This window comes from Nannospalax galili, unplaced genomic scaffold, assembly GCF_000622305.1.
Source record: "Nannospalax galili isolate Female #2095 unplaced genomic scaffold, S.galili_v1.0 scaffold1430, whole genome shotgun sequence".
In the NCBI taxonomy this organism is placed as follows: Eukaryota; Metazoa; Chordata; class Mammalia; order Rodentia; family Spalacidae; genus Nannospalax; species Nannospalax galili.
The window spans coordinates 33,073-60,142 of NW_008329126.1; the positions used below are offsets into that span (position 1 = coordinate 33,073).

Below are 27,070 nucleotides of genomic sequence, written 5' to 3' on the forward strand. Positions count from 1 at the left end.
AGGTGAGGATGACGCACTACGTGCGGCGGGGAGGCCCCGCCCCTGCGCTCGGGGCGCTGTTCCGTGGGGTGGGGCGGAGCGCGGCTGCGGGCGGCCATTGCCCGGAACAGTCGCGGGCCTCGGGTCAGGTGACCCTCGGCGGGGGCTAGCGGGAGGGGGGCCGAGGGGAGGGGAGGAGGCGTGAGGAGAGAGAAGGGAGGAGAGAGGGGAAGGGCGGAGTAGGAGGGAGGGGAAGGGGGCGGGGTGGGAGCGGTCATGTGACTCGGCATGGAGGAGGCGGTGGCAGCAGTCGGGAGGAGTCGCCGGGGCCGAAGCCGCACTTGTTAGTGTTGGGGGAGGAGGGGGCCGGGGACGCGGACACCTTCAGCCGGGGCCGCCGCGGAGAAGGCGGGAGGGGGTTGGGGGCGAGACCAGGCTCCGACCCCCAGCCGAGGGGATGAGGGGAACATGGGCGCCAAGGAGTCACGGATCGGATTCCTCAGCTACGAGGAGGCACTGAGGAGAGGTGAGGGGGAGGGGTCTGTGCGAGCTGCGGGGAGGCCAGCGCTGGGCGCCCTGGGGGTGGGTGACCGTGAGGGAGGGGAGCAGAGTTGTCGGACGCCTAGCGGAAGGAAAGGAGGCCCGCCGTGGGAATATTGGGGGAGGGCGAGCGGGTGGGGAGCGGTGTTTGCGAATGGGGATCCAGCTTTCCTGGAGACTGGGGTCAATCGGGCGCTGGCAGGGCATCGCCGGTGCTCTCTAGTGGCGTTGCTACCTTGTCTGGGTCCAAGGCAGCCCTCCTGCCCATCTCTTCTTGGATGGGCTCAGCCCTTCCAGCCCCCCCTCACCCTTCCCTGCCATTTTCTCATATCACTCCGTTAAAAACAAAAACAAACCAACATCCTAAGCTGGTTCCTGACAGCTTTGGTTGGAGAAGAGGCGGCAGCAAAGCGTTCTTCTCGGAGAGTCCCTGATTTTTCCCAGGGTCTTTGCCACTCTTTAGGGCGATGACCATCCATTTACTCCTGCCACCCCTCATCCTTTGAGCGGCTGACTTTGATAAGAACGACCTGAAATGTGTTTAAGGTGAGATGAGGCTAGACAGCTGGTGTTGCCAGAAGACTTGGTCTTGGGTTTTGTCTCCTCAGTCGGTGATGAGAGGGTTTTAATGCACTTGATTCCCAATTCCCACCCTCTCCCATAAAATGGCATTCGGAAACCCAGCATTGTGATACTGTGTTATAGCTCCCTTTAGAGAGTGGCCTTCCTGCCAGACCTAGCCTGCTGCTGCTATTGGCTCTGATACACTGTGTGTTGTTAACTGCCCCAAACCCCTACCACTTACTCTGACACCATTGCCTGTGATCACTAAAGCACACGTTAACTGGAAGTGTCTTGCACAGTTTATGGCCGGAATGTGACTTAATTTTTCATGACTGGAATTTGAGTGTGTATCTGTGTGGTGCTTGTATTTCTCTTTGACGTTTAATGGATTTTCTTGGTGAGAAGTGAAAAAAAGCATTAAACAGATTAGGAGCCAGACATTATTGGTAATGGCTTTCTAAGTCAAAAAACCAGCTATGCTTCAGGGGTTTTAGTAGCTTAGGATAGAAAATGAACATTGATGAAAGGCATTCAAAATGAGGATTTAGGCATGAGCTCCAGTTCATATACGAAGGATTAAGTTCAGTGGACTCAGTACCTACCTGATAGTAAGATGCAGAATTTTAGTTGCATTGATTGTGGACTCAGCAGAATAGCAAAAATACACCTTTTAAATGGTGTCGCCCTTCCCCCAACAGTATGAGAATTGTTCTTAAGCACAATTGTACTTGAACTTTTTCTCTCTGTTTCAATATGAGAAATATTCCAAATTCTTGATGTATTTCCAGCCCTATTAGACCGGTCATTTCTCAGATGCTGTTGAGCTTCACAGGTCTGGCCTTAATTGAACAATGCCTTACATGGCGTAAAAGAGGACACAGTCAAATTGATTAACATTTTCAAGGTTTTGAAGTGTTAAGTTTGAGGGTGTGAATACCTTGTGTTAAATTCTAAAATTAAACGTTTATTCCAGCTCTTGCTAAGATTGTACATTTTAAAACATAAATGAAATTGATGCATTTAAAAATGATCTGATGAAAGGTTTTCCTTTAATTTGTTATTAGATATGCATATAGAATTTTAAAATGTATATTTTGGAACTGAAAAGATGGCTCAGAGGTTAAAGAGCACTGACTGCTCTTGCAGAGAACCTGGGTTCGATTCCCAGTACCCACATGGCAGCTACAACTGTCCGTAGCTCCAGTTCCAGGGGATCCTACGCCTCCTTCTGACGTTCTTGAGTGTTGCACAACATGGGTACACTTATACATATGCAGGCAATACACTCATAAAATAAACATAATAAATATTAAAAAGTAAATAAATGTGTATTTTAAGGAGGTAGCAAAATGTATATTAAAATCTTAATAAAGTCTAGGTTGAATGCATTTGTTTTTGTCAGTTTTGCTACAGGGAAAATTAAAAGAGGGACAAGTTGATAAAATATCATTTCTGAATCTAAACCTTTTTAAAAAGTACATTTAGCCATGATATTATTTACTCAAATGACAGACTTCAGTTTAGAATTTTTTTAGTAAACCAACAGATTTTATAGACATTTTGCTGGAGCTATAAATGGTTTTCAAACCTTTTGGGGAGAACTGAATAGATACTAATACCTGCATTAGTTTCACTTGCCTATTTATATTGTATAAGGTGAATGGGGGGAGATAGGATTTGATAAACAAATTACTCCAGTGTGTTATATGGATCATTGTATGAGTGAAAAACAAGTTTGGTAAAACTACCGTTTGATCCTTTGCCTATCCATAATTACCCAGCATTAAAAGAAGTGTGACTATATTACCACAAACAAGAAATTGGAGGAAGTTTAGCTAAGTGGGGCCTTTGAAATGAAGTATTATGTTAATGACAGATAACACTGGATCTGAGTGAATGGACAGTCTAGTTTACATTTAAGAAGCACTTGAAATTGGGATGATTGAGTTTATATCCTTTTTTGGCTAGACTATATTCTAGTTATTTAAACTTTACATTTTTCAAGCATTTTTAAGGGAGTTATAATATGGTAGCTTTTATTTGGGGCTTATATCTTAAATTTTTATTTATTTATTTATTTATTTATTTATTTATTTATTTTTGAGACGGGTTCTCCCTGTAAACAGCTGTATATGTAGACCAGGCTGGCCTCCATTACACAGAGATCCACCAGCCTCTACCTTCCAGGTATTGGGATTAAAGGTGAGCACAACCACACCTGGCTTGTTTTTATTTGTTATGTTTGTGTTTTGCCTGCATGTAAGTGCATGTGTGTGTGCAGTGTGGCAGAGGGCAAAAGAAGGCATTGGGTCTCCTGGAACTAAAGTTAGGGATATTAGCTGCCATGTGGGTTCTGGAACCGAACCCAGCTTCTCTGGAAGAGCAGTAATTGTTTTTAACTTCTGAGCCATTTCTCCATCCCCAGGCTTGTATCCTAAATATCTTGAGTAAAACACAAGAGGCTTGACTTCTTATTAATTTTTTAAATTACATTTGTTAATGTGTATATTTATGTGTATGCGTAAGTGGGGTGCATTCCATAGCATGGAGGTCAAGGAACAATTTGTGGGAGTCAATTCCTCATATTCTTTCATGTCCCAGGGATTGAACTCAGGTCAGCAGGCTTGATAGCAAGCACTTTAACCTCTGAGCCTCTCACTGACCCAGCTTGACTTTTTAAAGAATATTTTATTATTTTTATTTTATGTTTATGCATGTATTGCCTGCTTGTAGTTAAGTGCACCTGTGCTGTGCTGGCAGAGGACAGAAGAGCTGTTGGATCCCCTGTAACTGGAGTTAAGCACAGTTGTTAGCTGCTATGTGGGTGCTGGGATTTGAACCTGGGTCTTCTGCAAGAACAGCTAGAGTTCTTAGCCGCCGAGCCATCTCTTCAGCTTGCAGCTTGACTTTTTTTAAAGACTGCATTTATTTATTTTATAGGGAAGTATGCCTATGTTCTTGGATACTGAGAATTTTAGTAGCCATGTGTGCCATATTGCCTCAGTTTGTAGTGTGTTTATATAATATATACATATATACACATGAATACATCTATAAGTACACCCAGATTGATAGATAATCAGTTTTGCCTTGAATGTACAGATGTCTGCTTGCCTCTGCCTCCTGAGTGCTAGGATTACAGGTGTGCATCACCAGGCCTGGCTTGTAATTCCTATATTCTTGTGTGGATGTGTATTTATGGGTGCATGTCCATGTGCACACTTCCATGTGGAAACCAGAAGACAAACTCGGGTGTGATTATTCCTTAGGTGCCATCATCTACCTTGTTTGTATTAGATAACGTCTCTGGCTGGCTTGGGGCTCAGTGATTCAGGCTAGCCATCAAGTCCCAAGGATCTGCCTATCTTGTCTCCACAGCACTGAGATTACATGTACAGGTTACCACACCCAGCTTTTTCACATGAGTTTTGGGAAGGGGTACTGTATTAACTGAACTAGGTCCCCAGCCCTTGTAGTTGTATATTCTATGTTTCTTTTGGTCTTTTTTGGGGGGACAAGGTCTCCCTGTAACCCCAGCAGGCCTGGAACTCACCATGTAGAGCAGGCTGGCCTCGAACTCACAGAGATCTGCCTGCTTCTGCCTCCCAAGTTCTGGGATTAAAGGAGTGCACCACCACGCCTGGTGTATACTTAGTCCTCAAAAATGTATACTTAGTCCTCAGCACAGCATTTATAAATCATTGGTTTTTTGTGTTTTGTTTTTTTTTTTTTTTGGTTTTTTTGAGACAGGGTCTCCCTGTAGCCGCTGTCCTGGAACTCACTCTGCAGACCAGGCGGGCCTTGAACTCACAGAGATCTGCCTGCCTCTGCCTCCCAAGTTCTGCGATTAAAGGAGTGCACCATCACGCCTGGTGTATACTTAGTCCTCAGCACAGCATTTATAAATCATTGGTTTTTTGTGTTTTGTTTTTTTTTTTTGGTAATTTTTCTTTTTTTTTTTTTCATCCTTTCAGAAAAAGGATTATATTCTTTCCTCCATTTTAGTCAAGAATTGGCTGAATTAAAATATTCTTGACTATGTAATAGTGGATGAATTTCTTGTAATCCTTCTTCAGTCCTGGGGCCTTGTGCATCTAGGCAAGCATTCTACCCCTATGCTACATTTCCAGCCCTGGCTTTTTTGATAGAGGGTCTTACTATGTAGCTCGGGCTAGCCTTGAACTTGTTATGTAATCTACCCTGGTTTCTAGCTTTTAATTTTCCTGTCTTAACCTCATGAGTGCTAGGCTTACAAGTGTGGGCCACTACAACCAGGTGTGGGTTTACTTTTTTTTTTTATTTGAGATGGTCTCACTGTGTAGACTAGGCTGGCCCTGAACTCAGAGATCTACCTGTTTCTTTGAATGTTCCTTTGTTCAGTCACTTAGTTTCTTCTTTTTTTAAACTTTGGTTATGAATGAGGCACAGAGGAAACATGGGTCAGTGTTTCACTCAGATGTATACACAAGATATCCATAGGGACTGGGAATAAAATGTTAGAACTTTAATTTACAGTCACGATTTGATAATATTTAATAATGTACATAATGCATTCAAGAGCAGTATTTAAGCATATCATTTATAAATTATTGATAATGGTATATTTAATGTCACAAGTGCTATAGAAATATAGTGTGAGTGGGTGTCTGTAATGACTTGGAAGTCCCCCCGGCATTGTATTCATTTCATAGTATGTGCTCAATAATTATCTGTTAAAGAACTTAATTTCCTACTCTCTTTTTTTTGGTCTTTTTGAGACAGGGTCTCTCTGTAGCTCCAACTGTCTTGGAACTCACTATGTAGACCAGGCTGGCCTTGAACTCACAGAGATCCGCCTGCCTCTGCCTCCTGAATGCTGAGATTAAGGGCGTGTGTCACCCACGCCCGGCTCAATTTCCTAGTCTCTTAAAGATTGTTGTATTCGTTGGTATAATGATTTAATAGAAAATAGTTGAAGTTTTCAGTACTTTCTGTTTTGCTAATGTACCTATCCTAAGATGTTTTAAAATATTGATTCTCCACCCAAAATTTTGGTTGTCCAACTTCTTGGGGTTAATACTAAAACTTGATTAGACTATACATACTACCTATGATATAATGATGTTAGCTAGGTTGGCACAATAAATCATTCTGTAAGTGAAAACTGAATTTCACGGTTGGTACTTTGTGTGGTACACAATTTTTGTTTGTTTAAATTTGTATTTTTGAGATGGAGTCTTGCTGGACTGGAACTTAATACAGCCCAGGCTGGCCTTGAACTTGTAGTCCTCCTGCCACTTGTAGTTAGCCTGCTACTTGCTGGGATTAGAGGTGAGTGCCATCATGCCAACTATGCCAACTATGATGTATTGGTTTCTCTCTCTTATTAAAGCATTAATTTTTCATCACCTGAATTTGTCAGATTCATCAGTACTCTATGGTATTAGCATGATCTTATTACTTGCAACAGAGAAAAATGGAGTTTTAAGTTAGTCTGTCTATGTAGCATTATCTAAGTAGTATAGAGGTGGTGTTTCTTCCTTCACAGTCCCCATAAATATACTGATGAATCCTGAGTTTTAGAGGAGGAACAGAATGCTGTGACATCACTTGCTGGTCGTTGACCTTCCTATTTATTACACTGGACAGCTGTTGTTTTTTGTTGTTCATTGTCTGCCTTAGAGTTTAGTGAGACTTTGCTTTCCAAAATGATGGGCAATGCAGAATTGGGATTGTGATGTCCAACCAGTAGCTGGGTACTTTCTCAGGAAGAAAAAGGAAGATTTGGGGCACTTGATTATACAGGAGGTCACAGAAAAAGTTAGGGAATTTATATTTATTCTTGTGGAAACTGTAGGAAATCTATTATTTGAGAACTGGAGATAAAGGCTGACAGTTTTGAAGACTATAATACTTAAGCAACTTACAGAGGTTAAGGAATTAAGATTGTTAATATTTTTTGTTGTTAATATTTTATTTTTATGTATATGAGTGTTTTGCCTGCATGCATGTGAGATGCACCATGTGCATGCAGTACAAGTGAAGGCCAGGAGAGGGCTTTGGATCCCTCTGAAACTGCAGTTTCAGATGTTTTTCAACCACCATGTGGGTGCTGGGAACTGAACCCTGGTCCTCTGCAAGAGTAGCAAGTGCTTTTAACCGCTGAGTCATCCCTCCAGCCCCAGAAAATTTTATTTGTGAATTAAAAGTTGGTGGTTTGAAAGCTAGGTGTGGTGGTACAGGTCTGTAATTCTAGTGCTCAGGGGGTTAAGGTACCAAGGTCAGAGGCCAGGTTGGGCTATGTAAGTAAGATCCTGTTTCAGAAAGCAAACAGCAAAGCATGGTGGTGCACACCTCTAATCCCAACCACTTGAGAGGCAGAGGCAGGCAGATCTCTGTGAGATCCAGGACAGCCTGGTCTACGTAGTGAGTTCCAGTCCATCTGGGGCTACAGGGAAACTGTTTCAAACAACAAAAAGTAAACACAACAAAGAGTTAGTGGTTGATAGTGATACTTGTCTTTTCATGCTGTCTCTACCTAGGACTTCTCTTTTCAGAGTTTATTTATGCTTCTACTTTTGACTTGGGCCTCATGGTATTTATGTTTAAATTTGATAATCACCTCTTCTGCATGCCAGTAAGTGAGGACCTTTACAAAGTTAGTATGAATGTTAGGTAGTTAATTATTGACACAATAGCCTGATAAAACTGGCTTATTGTATGTGTACTATTATAGCTAGAGACCTAAATGTTCTAAGACCTATCTGTTCAAAGATAACTAGTATTCAAGTCCTGCCTTTACCACCCTTCTTTATTATGGATTTAATAATCATTAACATGAGATTATTTTAGGGAATTCTCAAGGTCACCATTGTCTTATGAGTGAGATTCAGGAAAATTGTTCTTTTCAAACTTTGATGTATTGTTTCTTGGGGTCCTTGATTCTAGACTGCTTTTAAAGTGAAATTACACTAAAAGAAGGTTTCATAAAGGAAGGTTTTTTTTTTTAATTTATTTATTTTTGGTCTTTTTGAGATGGTCTCTCTGTAGCCCCATCTGTCCTGGAATGCACTGTGTAGACCAGGCTGGCCTTAAACTCACAGAGATCCGCCTGCCTTCTGCCTCCCAAATGCTGGGATTAAAGGTGTGCGCCACCACGCTTGGCCTCATAGAAGAAGTTTTATAGCTTCTGTTCTGTTTCTATAAGGAAGTTAGGTTGTCCAGTTATCATATACCTATGGAAAAAGCCATTTGTTTAATTTTGCTTTCTGTGATACTAAGGATTGTACTTGTCCTTGAATATTTAGGTAAGTTCTCTACAGACAGCACCAAATGAACAAGACCTGACGACAGATCCATACTGGAAATAAGAGGACAGATCAGATAGCGAGAGACAGGGAGTAACTGAAGATGGGTGTCTACATTTTGGGCATAAACAATTGGGTTGGAACAGTAGTGTCATTTATAGTCACAGGTAAGACCAGAAGAGGCCTATTTTAAAATTTATTTATTTTTACTTTATGTGTATGAGTGTTTTGCCTGCATGTAGGTAAGTGCACCTGTGACATGCAATGAATGCCGGCAGAGGACAGTAGAGGCTGTTGGATCCCCTGGAACTAGAGTTATGGACAGTTGTTAGCTGCCATGTGGGTGCTGGGATTCAAACCCGGGTCTTCTGCAAGAACAGTGTTCTTAACCGCTGAGCCATCTCTCCAGCCCCTGTACTCTTAAAATCCAAGCCAAGTCTTTAATTCCTTCTCTCTTGCCTTTTTTTTTGGTCTTTTTGAGACAGGGTCTCTCTGTAGCCCAAGCTGGCCTGGAACTTGCTATGTAGGCTGTGTAGACCAGATTCACAGAGCTCCACTTGCCTCTACCTCCCAAGTGCTGGAATTAAAGGTATGCACTACCCTGCCCCCGCCCCCTTTTTTAGATAGGGATTACTGTGTATCCCCAGTTGGCTTTGAATTTTGGATTATTCTGCTTCAGCCTTCTGAGTATTGGGATTAGTCTTGTACCACTGTATCAGGTTGTGATTCCTGTCTTTAAAGCCTGTTATTATTTGAGGGAAAAAAATGCAGTCCTTATAATGGCCTACAGTGCCCTAAATAATTTTGTTTCTGATTGAAACTTGAAACTCTAACCTAATCATAGTGCTTTTTGTCCTGCCGTGTGTGTGTGTGTGTGTGTGTACGTGCATGCATACGTGCATGCATTCTTTTTCTTTTTTGTGGCAGGGTCTTAATTGTGTAGCCCTAGCTAGCCTATAACTCACTATGTAGATCAGGTTGGCTTTGAGCTAACAGATATCTGCCTGTCTCTGCCTCCTGAGTTGTCCACCACCACATCTGATTCTTTCATTCTAACAAAACAGTTGTTTTTATTATTTTAATTAATTAATCTAGTATGGGTATGTATATGTGGATGTTTGTGTTACAGTGTATGGGCATGTATATGTATGTGGAGTCCAGGGGACAACCTCAGATGTTTCTCTGTGGTGTCATTCACCTTGGTTTATTTTTTAATTTTTATTTATTTTTTTCTTTTTTGAGATAGGGTTTCCCTGTAACCCCAGTTGGCCTGGAGCTCACTAGGTAGACCAGGCTGGCCTTGAACTCACAGAGATCCACCTGCCTCTGCCTCCCAAGTGCTGGGACTAAAGGTGTGCATCACCACGCCCAGCCTTGTGTTTTTATTTTTTTTTCTTTAATTTTAATTTTACGTGTATGAGTGTTATACCTGAATGCATATTAAGTGCACCTGTGTTGTGCAGTGACAGAAGAGGGCATTGGATCCCCTGGAACTGGAGTTATGGACAGTTGCTAGCCACTGTGTGGGTGCTGGGACATTCAAACCTGTGTCTTCTGCAAGAACAGCCAGTGCTCTTAACAACATGCTCCATCCCCACTCTCTCATTTTTGAGACAGAATCTCCCTGTAGCCCCAGCTGGTCTGGAACTATGTAGACCAGGCTGGCGTCTATCTCACAGTGATCTGCCTGCCTCTGCCTCCTAAGTACTGGGTTAAAGGTGTGAACCACTAGTCCCAGTGCCTTAAGATCTCTTTCCACTCACAGTCTCTTTTCTAGTTTTATGTTCTGTGTGCACACATATAAGTACATGTGAATATACACATATATGTAATTTTGTTTCTAGTCTCTGCATATAAGAAAGCATGAAGTATCTTTTTGAGACTATCTTCTTTTACTTACCTGCCTCTTGGTTCTATTTTTCCATTTTTGAAAATTAATTAAAATTTAAAAAGTTTTTTTTATTTATTTATGTGTAGGAGTATTTTTGCCTGCATGTATGTAAGGGCACCCATGTCACACTATGTCTGTGGAGGCCAGAAGAGGGCGCTGATACCCTGGAATTGTAGTTAAGGATGGATCATATAGATGCTGTGAATCAAACCCAGGTCCTCTGCAAGAGCCATCTCTCTGCTGAGCCATCTCTTCAGCTCCCCTTCCTATTTTTCTTGAGGAGGAGGAGGGCAGGGTTTATATCCTACATAGTCTAGGCTGGCCTTGAACTCTGGGTCTTCCTGTCTGAGTGCTAGGATTATGGGTGTGTACCATCACACCTAGCATCTTTACAGTTCTTTTTTTTTCTCCTCAATATCCTCAATATTTCCATTCTTTTGATAATTTCTTAAATATTTAATTTTATTTATTTATTTTGGTCTTTTTTTTTTTTGTCTTTTTGAGAACTCTATCCCCAGCTGTCCTGGAACTCACTATGTAGACCAGGCTGGCCTTGAACTCAGAGATCTACCTGCCTCTGCCTCCCCAGTGTGGGATTAAAGGCGTGCACCACCATGGCCGGCTTATTTTGGTCTTTTTGAGACAGGGTCTTCCTATAGCCCCAGCTTGCCTGGAACTTGCTGTGTAGACCAGGCTGACCTCAAGCTCACAGATATCTGCCTGCGTCTGCCCTCCTGCCCCCCAAGTACTGGAATTAAAGGCCTGTGCCACCATGCCTGGCTATTTTTCTTGTTTAATTTTATGTGTATGAACACATTGCCTGCATATATGTAAGTGCCTCCTTGTTGTGCAATGCCCAGGGAGGTGACAAGAGGATGTTGAATTCCCTTGGAACTGGAGTCATGGACAATTGGTTGTTAGCCTCCATGTAGGTACTGGGAATCAAATCCTGTTTATCTGCAAGAGCAGCTTTTAACCTCTAAGCGATTGCTCCAGGCCTTACCATGTATTTTGCTCATATTCACCCTTGTCCCTCAACCTCTCCCATCCATCCCCACCTCCAGCTTTGTGTCCTCTTTTTTTTTTTTTTAGTTTTTAAAAATATTTGTTACAGCGGGTATATTAGCACATGCCTATAGTCCCAGCACTTGGGAGGCAGAGGCAGGCTGATCTCTGTGAGTTCAAGGCCAGCCTGGCCTACAGAGAGACCCTGCTTCAAAAAGACAAAAAAAGAAAATTTTATTATTTGTTTTTATTATATGTGTATGAGTGTATTGCCTGCATATGTGTAAGTGCACCTATGTCGTACAGTGCCTGTGGAGGTCAGAAGAGGGCATTGGATCCCCTGGATCTGGAGTTACAGATGGTTGTTAGCCACTATGTGTTCTTGGGAACTGAACCTGGGTTCTTTACAAGAGTAGCCTGTGTTTTTAACCCCTGAGCCATCTCTGAGCTCCTCACTTTTGTTTTTAAAGCCCATTTGTGTTGCCCAAATACTCCTGGGTGTGGGGCTATCCCTTGGGTGTGGCAGACCTACTAGGTAGGGGTCACACCTTTATTGAATACAGACTCTCCCTTTCCCAGCTGCTATCTGTTGGCTATGGTTTCTTCCTGGGGTGGGACTTCATGTTCATCTCCCATCTCCATGCTGGGATTTTTGTCTAACATGAGTGTGTGTAGGTCTTGTGCATACCATTGGCAACCGCGGTGCCTTCCTATGTGTAGCTACCCTGTTGTATCTGGAAAACAGTATTTATTGTAGTCATCTACTACATCTGGCTCTTAAAATCTTTCTGCTTCCTCTTCCATGATTATTCTTGAGTTTTGGCTAGGTGTCAGGGGTTGGGGGATTAGACTTGATCTGATATAGATGTCTCATTTAGGACTCCTTAAAATCTTTCTGCTTCCTCTTCCATGATCAGGGGTTGGGGGATTAGACTTGATCTGATATAGATGTCTCATTTAGGACTGAGCACACTTCAGTCTCTTATTCTCTACAGGTTGACCAGTTAGTTGTGGATCTCAGCGTTAATTGCCATCTATTGCAAGAAGCTTCTTTGATGATCTTTCTAGTTCTTGATAGTATCCTTTGATGCTCCAGAGTTTTAAATTTTATGAGGGCAAGCATGTAATTTTGAACTTAAATGTTGCTATAATCAGGACGTAGTGATGTACACCTCTAATCCCAGTGCTTGGATAACTGAGATAGGAGAATTGAGAGTAGAATAAAGAGATTGAGGGCAGCCCAGACTACATAGGAAGACTCTGTCTCAAAGAAAACCAGTAAGTAAACAATGTTAAAGATTATGGGAAAGGTATAACCAAAAAGCATTCGTAGATTGATCTCAGAGCTGGAGAAAAGCAACACAGAAATCCTATACCTAAGAAGTCTTCCAAAATAAAAATCTTTTGGAAATAATAATTCATACAGTCCAAACAGTCTGTGGGTAATTAAAAAGCAAATGATACTGTATAAAGAGCAATGATGTCCTTGAGGAAAACGCTGGAATGCCAACTTTATTTCAGATCTTAACCAGAGTGGAAAATCAGGATATTCATTATGAAACATCAAAGAAGTTTGGCAAACACCTGTAATCCTGGCACACATTGAGGAGGGTGAGGCAGCAGTATAGTTTGAAGTCTGCCTGGGCTGTGTTGAGAATTTTTGACCTGCCTGAGGCCATATTGTAAGACCTCCATCTCAAAACAAAAAAAAAAAACAAAAAATGTCCCCCCAAAAAACTGCAGTAAGAGAAGGGCTGGTGTTTATTACTGTAAATGTATACAAATGTTAGCAGCTAGTCTTTACCCTATAAAAGAAATATTGTAAGTCAGGTGTGGTGCACGCTTTTAATTATGATACTTGGGAGGCAGAGATGGGTGGATTTCTGTGAGTTCAAGGCTAGCCTGGTCTACATAGTTCCAGGACAGCTGGGGCTACAGGGAGACCCTGTCTCAAAAAGACAAAAAAAAATCTTGGTTAATTTCTTATCTACAGAGGAATTAGATTTTAAAACTTCTGAAGTACAAAAGAATGAAATCTAATAAGACATTTCGTTTTTCCCCTAGACTCCTCTGTTGTCTGTATACTTGGGAATTCCTTTTATGCTTCTTTCCTGTTTTTAAACATTTATGATCTGCGTTTTGATTTGACAAAAGCACTTAGTTTTGTTATGCTTATCGGAATCAAATAAGTCAATGAATTAAATGTTTATTAATTATTTATTAAATACCTACAGTGCTTCAGTTCTGCTGAGTCTGGGGATACCAAGGCAAGAAAGAATGCTGCCCTCAAGCAGCTTGTCCATGTATGGTAAAATACAATAGGACCTGAAGGGGAGAGTAGTAGTAGGACCTAGATGAGAGGAAGTGACATTTATCTAAGATTTAAAGAAGATTATGGTGAGTCTGGAGAGATGGCTTAGCGATTAAGAGCACTGGCTATTCTTGCAGAAGACCTGGGTTCAAATCTCAGCACTCACGTGGCAGCTAACAGCCATCCATAACCCCAGTTCCAGGGGATCCAATACCCTCTTCTGTCCTTCAAAGCATTGCACAACACGGGTGTACTTAAGTACATGCAGGCATAATACTCATACACATAAAATAAAATAAATAAAAAATAAATTCTGGGACTGGACAGATGATTTAGCAGTTAAGAGTACTGGCTGGTCAAGGTCCTGAGTTCGATTCCCAGCACATCACACGGGACTCCTACAGTTCCAGGGGATTTGATGCCTTCTGACCTCCACGGGTATTGCATAACATGGATATACTTACATACATGCAGACGATATACTCATACACATAAAAATAAGAAAGAATATATAATATAGTCTTTTTGAGACAGGGTCTCCCTGCAGCCCTTAGCTGACCTGTAACTTACTATGTAAACTAGGCTGGCCTTGATCTCACAGAGATCCGCCTGCCTCTGCCCTCCCCCTCCCCCAGTGCTGGGATAACAGCATTGGCCATTATGCTTGGTGTTAAAAAATTTCTTTTTAAGATTAGATACCTGGGTGTGGTGTCAGAAGCCTTTAATCTTAGTACTCTGAAGGCAGAGACTGGTGAATCTCTGAGTTCAAGGCTAGCCTGGTCTAGTGAGTTCTAGGTCAGTCAGGGATACATAGACTCTGTTTCAAAAAATAAATTAAATAAATATTTTAAAATAGTGTTCTGTGTATACGTAAAATATTAAATAGTTTGAATATTTGTGAAATGAGGGCTTGAGTTAAAGTCATGAACCATAGACTGGACAACCTGAGATCTAGCCCTGGATTACACACAAAGGTGGAAGGAGAGAACTAACTCTATGAAATTGTCCTCTGGCCTTCATAGGAGCTTCATGGCACTTATGTCCCTCCTGTCCCATCCACACAGACATACAGTAATATATAGTTTAAGAAAGTTTGGTGGCACACACCTTTAATCCCAGGCTGAGGGAGGTGGATCTCTGTGAGTTCGAGGCTAGCCTGGTCTACATAGTGAGTTCTAGGTCAGCTGGGGCTGCAGGGAGACCCTGTCTCAAAAAGACCAAAAAAAGAGAAAGTTTGTTAAATGAGCAGCAGTTTTCTAATCTTGCCTGGCATTTTCCTTTCCCTTCTAAGGAGAATTTTATATTTTCTTAGTTGTATTTTGGTGTTTGATATTGATGTTTTTCTGATTAGGTATTATCTGTTGATTTTTCACTTAGCATAAAAATATAGCTTTCAGCTGGGTGTGGTGGCACCTACTTTTAATCCCAGTACTTGGGAGGACAGAGTCTGGTGAATCTCTGAGTTCAAGGCCAGGCCAGCCTGGTCTACATAGGGAGTTCCAGGCCAGCTGGGGCTAGTGGGAGACCCTGTCTCAAAAAGACTGAAAAAAAAAAAAAAAGTACAACTTTCATTTCTCTCTTTCCCTTTTGGTACTTCCTTTTCCCTTTCCCTATTACTTCATAACAATAGTGGTATGGCAGTTTTAGTTAAATATTCAGTGTTTATCTTATGACCGTGTGTGTGTGTGTGTGTGTGTGTGTGTGTGTGTGTGTGTATCACATATGATTCATATCTAAACTTATTTAGTAAACTTTCACTACTTTTTGCTCAGCTTTTGTTTTTTTCTGGAACTAATATTTGTTGTGGTTTTATTTGGTATTGCTTAATATTTTAGTGTTCATTGTTAATTCAACCTTAACATTTAATTTGTTCATGACTCCTTTCAAGACTGCATATTTCCAGGCCCAATGGTGTCTAATGTCTATAATTCTAGTACTTGGGAGTCTGAGTCAAGTAGATTGCCAATAGTTTGAGGTCAGCCTGTGCTACACAGTGAGTTTTAGGCCAATTTGAGCTAAAATATGACACTTTAAAAATAAACAAGATTACCAGATGTTGGTTGTTTCTTTTTTCTTTCTTTTTATCTTTTTTTTTGGTCTTTTTTGAGACAGAGTCTTCCTGTAGCCCCAGCTGGCCCGGAACTCCCTATGTAGACCAGGCTGGCCTCAAACTCAGAAATCCACCTGCCCCTGCCTCCCAAATGCTGGGATTAAAGGCATGCAACCACCATGCCCCTTGGTTGTTTCATCTTTTGTCTTTTTGGTTGTGAGCCTGAGCCTTCAGTGACTGCCCCAGCTCTCTAGCCCTGTTTCTTCTTTTAATAGCTCATAGAATGTTTTCACTGAAACAGAACCAACTCTATAAAATTGTCCTCTGACTTCTGTGTCCTGGCACATTACCCCCCCCAGTCATATACACATAATAATAAACAAATAAATAAAAAAGGACGGGAGAAATGGTTCAGTGGTTAAGGGCACTCACTGGCTGCTCTTGTAGAAGACCTTTGTTCAGTTCCTACCACCCACATGGCAGCTTACAACTGCCTGTAAGTCTAGCTTCAAGGGGTCTGATACCTTCTTCTGGTCTCCGTGGGCACCAGGCATGTATGTGGTGTACATATATGTATGCAAGTAAATACTCATATACATAAACTATAAATAAATAGGCTCTCTTAATTTAAAAGCCAGTGTTTTTCAGACTAGGAAGTTTAGTTATTTGCAAAGGTCATTCTCTTACATTTTCTTAGAAATCTCTATAGTTGTATCTTGAAAGGATTTTCTAATTTTTGTACCTTTTCTTTGTCATTTTATATTTTGGGAAATTATTTTGACCTTATCTTCCAATCTTGCTATTGATTCCACCCTCCCCCCTCTGCCTTCATCTAAGAGCTTTTTTAAAAGCTGAGACAAGAATTCAAGGCCTCATGCATGCTAGGCAAGTGCTGACCTACATTGTAATCCTAAAGAAAAATAACAAAAGCCTTTTTCTTCTTTTTTTTTTTTTGATCCTTTTGAGGCAGGGTCTCCCTGTAGCCCCAACTGTCCTGGAACTCACTAGGTAGACCAGGCTGGCCTTGAACTCACAGAGATCCGCCTGTCTCTGCCTTCCGAGTGCTGGGATTAAAGGCGTGTGCCACTACGCCCGGCAACAAAAGGCTTTAAAAAATGCATATCAATTTCTATTCTGCAACATAAATTCTGAGGTATTTTTGTTTGTTTGTTTGATATAGGGTCTAATATAGCCCAGGCTAGCCTCAAACTTGTTATATTATGGCTGAGACCAACTTTCAATTTCTAATCCTCCTGCCTTCACTTCCCAAGTGCTGGGATTACAGGTGTGTATTACTATAAATTCTGTTTAATGTATAGTCTTGCACCAGAAACTCTGTTTTTCTCAGAGAAAATTTGGCATTGCATCATCTGAAGGCTATACTTCCTTATTTTAATTATTTTGTTCTGCTTTCTGCTTTGGTTGTTTGTGACGTGTTTTTATACTTTTTCTTTTCTTACACCGTGTGTGTGTGTGTGTGTGTGTGTGTGTGTGTGTATGTGTGTGAACAAACAGGTCCCTGGCTGGCCTGAAAATTGTTATGTAGACCAAATGGGCCTTGAACTCACAAAGATCCCCCTGCTTCTGCCTCTTGAGTTCTGGGATTAAAGGCATATGCCACCATGTTTGACATGTTTTGTATACTTTTGCTTTTGCGTAATAAAATGTCAGAATGTCACCATCTTGAGGTTATGTATGAGGAAACTGTTGACAAGTATGAAACACTTTGTGCAGCAAAGAATGTAAACCTCTAGATTTAATTCTTGGTTTTAATTTTTTTTTTTTTTTTTTTTTTTGGCCTTTTTGAGATAAGGTCTTCCTGTAGCTCTAGCTGTCCTGGAATTCACCATGTAGACCAGCTTGGCCTTGAACTCACAGAGATCTGCCTGCCTTTGCCTCCAGAGTGCTGTGACTAAAGGTGTGCACCACCATGCCTGGCCTGCCTGGCTTTTTTATGAGGGTGCTAGAGATTCAATCTCAGGTTCTTGTGTTTGCATCACAAGTGAGCTTGCCTTCTAAGTCATCTTCCCAGCCCCCAGTCTTTCCTTTTAAAAAAATTACATACAATAGAGCTGGGTGTGTACTTGAAAGGTAGGTTGAGGCAGAAGAATCAGGTTCAGGGCAGTTTTAGCTACACAGGGAATTCAAGTCCTGCCTTTGTAACATGAAACTGTCTCAAAAGAAACAAAAAATTACACTGATTGCAGTGGTACACTATCTGAAATAGGAGTATAATGTGAATGTATCTAAATAATGTATTTTTCTTGAAGCAGGAAGAATGGATGTATTTTATAAACCAGGATGAAAGGCCTGGGGATGTAGCTCAATGGTAGAAGAGCACAGGCAACTGAGGACCTGGGATTGATCTCAAAACACAAATAAAGATAGTTAGGTATAATTTTTACTTACTAAAAACACTTGAATATTCTTTTTAGAATTTTTTTTGGCATTCTTACTAGTTGGCTTGTATGTTGCTTGAAATATGTAAGAATTTTTTAAAAATGTAGGTTTAAAATTCTTACCCACTTTTTTTTTTCTTTTTATTTTCTTTGGTTGGTTGGTTTGTTTATTTTCATGGTCCTTAGAGTGAAATCCATGGCCTCTGGTATTGTAGGCAAGGACTCTACCACTGAGTTGTATCTCTGGTTCTCCCCCCTCCTTTTTGTTTTTTGGTTTTTTTCAAGTAAAAAAAATTAGCTGGGCATGGTGTCACATACCTGTAGTCCTAGCACTTGGGAGGTAGAGGCAGGAGGATCAATAGGGGAGTTCAAGGCCACCTTGGGCTATATGAAATCCTGTCTTAAAAAAATAAAATTAATTTTTAAAATATTTATTTTTAATTTTAGTTATCTGTATGGCTATGTACACATGAGTACAGGTACCCACAGAGGCCAGAAGAAGATGTTGGATCCTCTGGAGCTGGAGTTACAGGCAGTTATGAACTGCCTGATGTGGGTGCTGGGAACCAAATTAACTGCTGAACCATTGCTCCAGGCCCAAATTTTTATTTTGTTGAGACAGGTTCTTGCTATGAAGCTCTGGCTAGCCTGGAGTTCACTCTGTAGACTAGGCTGGTCTGAAAGTTGGTAGTAATCCTCCTCCTCTGCCTCCAGATTGCTTCAATTAACAGGCACACACCCTCATGCCCAGCCTCCACTCAGACTTAACTGCTTGAAATAGCAGAGTTTCTGTTTTTGAGAGAAAAGCAGCATAAAAATTTAAGTAGTAGACTTGACTTAATAAAATTTTGAGAAACTTAGAAATATATTTTGAAATTTGTATTTTAAATATAGTTCTATATTTTAAGAATTGTAGATGACAGGAATCATAGGAGTCTCTTACCTAATCTAACAAAATTGCATTTCATTTTTCTAAAAGCCCAGATTAGTTTTACATGTCAGAGTCCTATAGCTAATATAATCAAAAAGTATTAATTGCTGGGCGTGGTGGTGCATGCCTTTAATCTCTGCACTTGGGAGGCAGAGGCAGGTGGATCTTTGTGAGTTTGAGGCCAGCCTGGTCCACATAGTGAGTTCCAGGACAGCTGGGGCTACAAGGAGACCCTGTCTCAAAAAAGACCGGGAAAAAAAAAAAAAAGGGTTAATTTACATTTAAAACATTTTTTTATTGTTATTTTAAAATTACATGCGTCTCTGTGTGGGTTTGTGTACATTGCTAGAATGCATTGCTGGAGGTGTGGGTTGTTGCGGGTAGCCCAACAGGGGAACTGGAAATTGAATTTAGGTCCTCTGAGAGAGCAGAACACATTCTTAACCACTGAGCCATCTCTCTAGCTCCAGCCCCTAATTAAAATTTTTTAAATAAAAATTTCTTAAATTAGCTCTTCCTGGTGACATACACCTTTAATCCCAGCACTCAAGGCAGATCTCTGAGAGATCAAGGATAGCCTGGTCTAGGTAGTGAGTTCTAGGTCGGCTAGGGCTGTGTAGAGCCCTTGTCTCAAAAAAAAGTTTTCATCAGGTGTGGTGACACACGCCCTTAATCCCAGCACTCAGGAGGCAGAGGTAGGCGGATCTCTGTGAGTTCCAGGACAGCTGGGGCTACAGGGAGACCCTGTCTCAAAAAGACCAAAAAAAAAAAGGTTTTTTGTTTCTTTAAAAATTTGTGCGTGTCTTTTTACCTTTAAAAATACTTTTTTTCTTAGCCAGGCATGATGTTTCATGCTTGTAATTCCAGTAGTTAGGAGACCGAAACAGGTGGAGGCCATTTTGGGATGAATAATAATTTATAGACCTGAGCCACAGTGTGAGACACTTTAAGACTGTGTCTCAAAAATAAAAACATCAAGATACCCAAATAAGAACAAACAGTTTCATGACCATTACCATAAAGTAACAGTGTGATGAAAAAATAATCCAATTTTTTGTATTTAACTAGGACAAGAATTCCTTGGGGAAATACTGAGTGAATGATTACATAGGAAAGTAATTCTGTAGTTACAGATTAATTGCCTTGAAAGTTAAACTCAATTCTAAAACAGTAATTTAAAAAAAATTCATTTATGAAATTAGATTTACTGAATTAATTATAGCTTAGGCTTCTTTCTTTCTTTCTTTCTTTCTTTCTTTCTTTCTTTCTTTCTTCCCCCCCCCCTTTTTTTTTAAGGCAGAGTCTTGCTGTGTAGCTCAAGCTAGCCTAGAATTAGAGGTCCCCTCATGCTTCAATTTCATATACTGGAATTATAGGTATATACCACTTCATGTGGCCCAGAGCTTAGTTTTTGACAAGACTAGAAAACTGAACATTTTTTTCATTTAAGAAAAAGCATGCTTGCTGCTTTTTCAGACGACCAGCTGGCTTTTAGTTTTCAGTTCAGAGGCTCATCCTCACCTGTAACTCCAGCTTCAGGAGATCTAGTGCCCCCTTCTGGCCCCCGTGGACACTTTCACACAAGTGACATACACTCAAACATACACATAAATGAAAATAAAAATAAACCCTTTAAGGGGTTTTTAAAAAGGAAGAAAAATCTTTTCCAAGGTGGTTCAGTGGGTAAAGTACTTGCTACCCAAGCATGAGGACCAGAGTTTGGATCCCTAGCACTCACATCAATGCCATGCAAATGTGCTGGCCTACATGTGCCTGAAATTCTAGACAGACTCCTGAGCATTCTGACTAGCTATATTAGCCGAATTGACAAACTCTAGGTGGAGTGAGAGACCCTGCCTTAATATATAAGGTAGAGAGTAAGTAGTCAAAGAAGACATCCAACATCAACTCTGGTCTCTATACACATGAGACACACACACACACACACACACACACACACACGCACACCACACTCGCTGATGAAATACCTTTCTTTTCATTTTTCTTCAAACCATAGGCAAGTAATGGCAGTGTGGTTGTCTTCCTGAATTTTTTATTTTTATTTATGTGTATGTGTCTGAGTGTATGTCAGATATTTGTATGTGCCCTTGGAGAACAGAAGAAGGTGTTGGATTCCCTAGAACTGAGTTACAGCCGTCTGTGAGCTGCCCAATATGGGTCAGCTCAGAGCCTCTAAAAGAGCAGGTGCTCTTAATTGCTGAGCCATCTCTCTAGCCCCTGTACTTGAAAATTTTAATAGTATAGCAATGGCTTTTTTCCTTATATATAATTGAACGATTGATATATTGCCATTGCTTTATTGTTGCCAGAAGTTTTTTAGTCACTTTTCTGAAAGTTAGGATTGAGAGTTTAGGATAGAATGAATATACAGTTGTCATTGTGGATCTGTGAATTATTGGGTCTACACCACTTGTTGGATACCCAAACCTTCAAGTCCCTTAAAATTTGTACAAGTCCCCCATATAAAATCACATACTATTGATGTGCTGGATAACTCCAGTTGCCAATGTGACATACCTGGGAGGAGGTGTGCCACATTGGGGAATTACCTCCATCAGACTGGCCTGTGATGAATGATAAGATACGATATGATATGGGAGGGCCCAGCACATTGTAGGTGGTACCACCGGTGGACAAGTCCTGGGCTGTATAAGAAAGCAGTAGGGAAGCAAGCCAATAAATAGTGGTCTTTCATGGGCTGTGCTTCAGTTGCTGCCTCCAGGTTCTGTCTGAGCTGTCCTGGCTTTCCTCAAGGATGAACTGTGAATAGCATGTATAAGCCAAATAAAAATAAACCCTTTCCTCCCAAGTTTGTTTTGGTCACTGTTTTATCACAGCAATGGAAAACAAACCAGGGAAATTGGCATATACTCAGATCGTCCCATAAACTTTAAATTGTAGGATACTTATGATATCCTAATTATAGGTTATTTGTAATACCTAATACAATGTGCATGTTGTATAAATAGTTACTATACTGTGATAAAGAAATAGTTTGTTTTTAGATAGACCCGCTGAAGGGGTACTCCAGTTGCCTCACACTGTGTCCCTATTGAGCATGGAAGAAACCAGAGCGGTCGGTGTCCCTATTCCCTATTGGCAATTTGGGTAACTCCTTCAGGGGATGGCGTGATAAGAATAGGAGGTAGGAATTGGCTAGGCAGTTAGGGTAAAAAGACCCCAAAGAAATGTAGCCAGTTTTTTGGCTTAAAGTCAAAATGTTCTTGGGCCTTTTAGCAACATACTCTGTTCCAAGTCCAAAAATGTCGAAAGTATTTGGGAGCTTGTACCAAATCCTTAAAAGATTTTAGGTTTACCTCTTCAGAGGGGGGAATGTTGGAGGGGAGGGAGTGGACATGGATTTTGATCAAAACACCCTATACGTGTGTATGTAATTCTTAATAAAATTTTTGAAAAAATTGAAAAAAAGAGTTTGTACATGTTCAGTCCAGGTAAAATTTTATTTTTCTAATATTTTCAGTATGTGACTGGTTGAATCCTTGCATAGACAACCCAGGTACTCAGGGCCAGCTGTGTATCATTGCCAGTAGGAAATCTGAGATTGGGAACAAGAAAGCAACATGTAACTATAATTTAAACAATTGAGATTGGATCATTTGTTATTATCAAGTCTTTGTGTGGACTTGCTAGTCGTCAGCTTGGTTTCAAAACTTGAGAAAATATAAGGCAAGAAGAGCTCAGTTTGACTGTGTGTACATGAATTTCCTTAAAGCATTCAGACTTGTTAATACCTGATTCCTAGCCATGGAAATATCCTTTCACAATTGCTTTTGCTATCAAAAGGAGTAACATTGGTTACTACATGGTTTGTTAGAGGTTTTATGTTGGTACCATTAACAGTAATAAGTCATTTTTTCCAGTCTGTTATCAGTAGTTGTGAAGACATTCGTTTTCAAGGCTATTTCTTCCCAAAAGACTGCAGTGTTGAGAAGTCAGATTGTATGTAGTTCCCTTTTCATCAGTTTGCCAAGGAGGATATTAAAAAATTCTAGTTATTTCTTTTCTGCAGAGAAAGAATAATTTCAAGTTTCATTAATATATTTTCTTTTGACTAATAGATTGTTTTATGTTGATTCTAAATTTCATGAATTTGTTCTTATCTGAGATTATTAACCTTTGTACTATTCTTCAACAAGGATCTTGAATGAATTCTCAGAAGTATAGGAAAAATTTTGTGATTTCCCAACTAAAATTAGGCACAAGGAATTAACTTTCAAGTTGAAATATTTGGGCTTAGCTAGTGCTATAGAATTTCTTTCTATAGTTATTTGATGAAGATGTATGTCTATGTTCTTTGTAGCTTTCTTCAAAAATAAAGTTGTAAATTTAAAAGTTGAGTTGTATTTAGACAATGGATCTTATCAGAACATTGTTTTTGCTTTTGTTTTTGTTTTTGAGAAAGGATCTGCTTGCCTGGAAATTGCTGTCTTACACCAGGCTGGCCTCCATCTCACAGAGATCTGCCTGTCTCTGTTTGCCGAGTCCTGAGAGTAAAGGGGTGCACCATGATGTCTGGCTGTTGTTCCTTTAAAATTTTTTTATTTGTTTTTATTTGCTTTGTGTGAATGTTTTGCCTGCATGTATATAAGTGCACCCATGTATGCAATGACTGCAGAGGCCAGAAGAGAGTGTCAGATCTCCTGAAACTGGAGTTAGAGATGATAGTTGCCATTTGCATGGTAGGAACCAAACCTGGGTTTTCTGAAAGAGCAGCCAGTGATCTTAACTGCTGAGCCACCTCTCCAGCCCTTGAGTTTTCTTTTTTTTTCAAAGATTTTTGTTTTTAATTCTATGTGTCCGTCTGTGCATGTGTGTATGTACACATGAGTGCATGTGCCTGTGGAGGCCAGAGGAGTTAGATAGCTGTGAGCTGGAGTTAAAGTGTGAACCACTCCACATGAGTGCTGAGAACAGAACTTGAGTCCTCTGCAAGAGCAGTACATGTTCTTAACTTCTGAGCCATCTTTCCAGCCCCAAGAATATTAGACTTTGTTGACAGAAATAATAGTTGACAGTGAAGTTTATGGAAAAGGGAAGTTTAGGATAAATTATATTGATCTTGGGGCTGGAGAGCTGGCTCAGTTATGAGTACTGACTGCTCTTGCAGAAGACTAGGTTCAGCCCAGCACCCACATGGCAGCTAAGTAATTCCAGCTCCATGGGGGTCAACACCCTCTTCTGATCTTAGCAGGCACTGCACGACATGGGTGCACTTATATACATGGAGGCATAAAACTCATTCATACACATAAAAAAATAAAAATAGCAGGCTGGAGAGATGACTGAGTGGTTAAGAGCACTGACTGCTCCTGCAGAGGACCCATGTTTGATTTCCAGCACTCACATGGCAGCTGACAACCATCTGTAACTCCAGTTTCAGGGGGATCTGATGCTCTATTCTGACCTCTGCGGGCATTGTACAACAAAGGTGCACTTATTTACATACAGGCATACACTCATACACATAAAATAATATTTAAAAGATAATAAAGACATTTTAAAAATTATGTTGATCTTTATTATGTTGTACAAGACTTCACTTAGTGTGGGAAGACAGTTCAGCTGGTAAAGATCCTTGCCGCCAAGACTGATGACCTGAGTTTGAATTCCGAGACCCACATGGTGGAAGGAGAGAATTGGTTCCCAAAGGTGGTTCTCTGACCTCCACATACTTGCTGTGGCATGTGCATCCACACAGATACATATGAACACATATACACATACAGAATAAAATCAATTAAAATGTAAAAAAAAATTTTTTTAAAGACTTCACTTAAAAGTGAAATAAAATGGCTGGGTGTGATAGAACACACCTTTAGTCCTAGCACTTGGGAGGCAGAGGCAGGCAAATCTCTGTGAGTTCAAGCCTGGTCTACATAGTGAGTTCCAGGCTAGTTGGGGCTACAGGGAGACCCTGTCTCAAATAGACCAAAAAAATAAATAAATAAATAAAATAGAGGTTATAAATGGATATTAAATGTGATTGACTTAGTGGGGACTCTAGTATGAATGTTTGTGTCCTCCTCCAGAATTCATGTATTGAAACCTAAATCTCTGTGTGTGGCATTAAGAGGTAGAGCCTTAGGCCAGGCATGGTGTTACATGCTTTTAATCTCAGCTCTTAGGAGACAGAGTCAGGTGGATCTCTGAGATTTAGGCCAGCCTGATTGAGTTCCAGGCCAGCTGGGGCTACAGGGAGACCCTGTCTTAAAAAACAAAAACCCCACAACAAAAAACCAAAGAGAGAGGTGGGGGAAGCATCTTCCAGAAGGTGATTAGGTCCTAGAGGTAGAGTTTAAGGTTATTTTTTAATTTTTATTTTATGTGTATGAGTATATTGCCTGCATGTATGTGAGTGCACCCATGTTGTGCATTTCTGTGGAGGTCAGAAGAGGGCTTTAGGTTCCCCTGGAACTGGAGTTAAGGACAGTTCGTAGCCGCCATGTGGGTGTTGAGACTCAAACCTGGGTCCTCTGCAAGAGCAGTCAGTGCTCTTAACTGCTGAGCCATCTCTCCAACCCCAGGTTAATGCCTTTTTTAAAGTCTGGGGGAGATTGCTTTTCTGTTGAGGACACCTAGAAGGCACAGTTTGTGAGGAATAGGCTCTTACAAGACTAGAACTTTACTGGAACTTAGCTCTTGGGCTTCCCAGGTTCCAGAATTGTGAGTGATAAATTTCTTGCTTTATCAATTACCTACTCTTAAGACATTTGGTCATAGCAGCCTAAACAGACAGCAGGAGTGGGAGTGAAAGAAATATCACTGGTTTAGACAGCCTGGGTACTTAACCTTGTATGTGGGGTAGCCTCCCTTTTTTCCTCAAATAACAGAGCTAGATAATTATCCTTAAAGAACTATTGTATGAGACAGGGTCTCTCAGTGTAAACCAGGATGGCCTCAAACTTACTATGTAGCCCAGACTTGGTTCCTTTTGAAAATTTTGTCTCATCCTTCCAAATGTTGTGATTACAGGCATGAGCAATCACATCTTGATAAAAGTGCCTTTTCCCATTTATTTATTTATTATTTATTTTATTTATTAGAAGTTTTTGAGATAGGGTCTCCCTATAGCCCCAGCTGGCCTAGATCTCACTATGTAGATCAGGCTGGCCTCAAACTCACAGAGATCCTCCTGCCTCTGCCTCCCAAGTGCTGGGATTAAAGGTGTGCCCCACTACACCTGGCTCCCTTTTATTTTTTTGAGACTGGGTTGCAATTTAGCCCAGGCTGGCCTTGAACTGTGTAGCAAAGGATGATCTTGAACTTTTAAACCTGCCTCCACCTCCTAAGTATAGAAATTATAGGCATAAGCTAACACACCTGAGTTGAAAATGCTTTTTAAAGAGTATAACACTTAAGTTAGGTATGTATTTTATTATTAATCCTACTCAATATGTTAAAGACACCAAAGATACCCTATTACTACATTTTGGCTAGATTTATAAAGGAATTTGAGCTACTAGATGTCTTTTAACTAAAGGTCGCCCCCTACCCTCTTTGCTGGAGAAGAGCAGGGTATTTGAAAACATACTATAATATAATTGAACTAATGAATGCTATGTTTCTGATAGCTTCACAAGTTTGAGGATCAAGAAAATGGTAAATTGTGTGTTTGGTTTGAGAAACTACTGGAAGCAGTGAATAACTAGAAAACTTACCATCAGCATATGTTAAATAGTCATTTTGTTACATTGCAGAAAATATGAAAAGCTAATGAATAGTTAAGGACATTTCTCTCAGTGACATTTTTAATACTGTAGCATTTTAGCATAGAGCAAATTTCCTGTGATAGTAAACTAAATCATGTCTTAAAATTTATGTTCTTGGGGCTGGAGAGATGGCTCAGCAGTTAAGAACACTGGTTGTTCTTGCAGAAGACCCGGGTTCAAGTCCCAGCACCCACGTGGCTGCTAACAACTGTCCGTAACTCCAGTTCCAGGGGATCCAACAGCCTCTTCTGTCCTCCTCGGGCATTGCACAACACATGTGCACTTCCCTTCATGTAGGCAGTACATGCATACACATAAAATAAAAATAATAAATAAAATATTTAAAATTTATGTTCTGTTCTT

The 27,070-nt window shown here is 40.6% G+C and overlaps 1 protein-coding gene across 3 annotated transcripts in view; it reads left to right on the forward strand.

The window, feature by feature from the left end:
• The first annotated feature begins 280 nt into the window (after nt 1–280).
• Usp32 (ubiquitin specific peptidase 32) overlaps nt 281–27,070 on the forward strand; it is a 217,704-nt gene continuing 190,914 nt past the window's right edge. For 2 of the 3 annotated variants that reach the window (XM_029562419.1, XM_029562426.1), the window contains exon 1: nt 281–505. In XM_029562419.1, coding sequence (XP_029418279.1) covers nt 448–505 — 58 coding nt within the window. In that variant the 5' untranslated portion in view covers nt 281–447. The remainder of the gene's footprint in view (nt 506–27,070) is intronic. The other variant, XM_008831098.3, reaches the window with a different exon arrangement.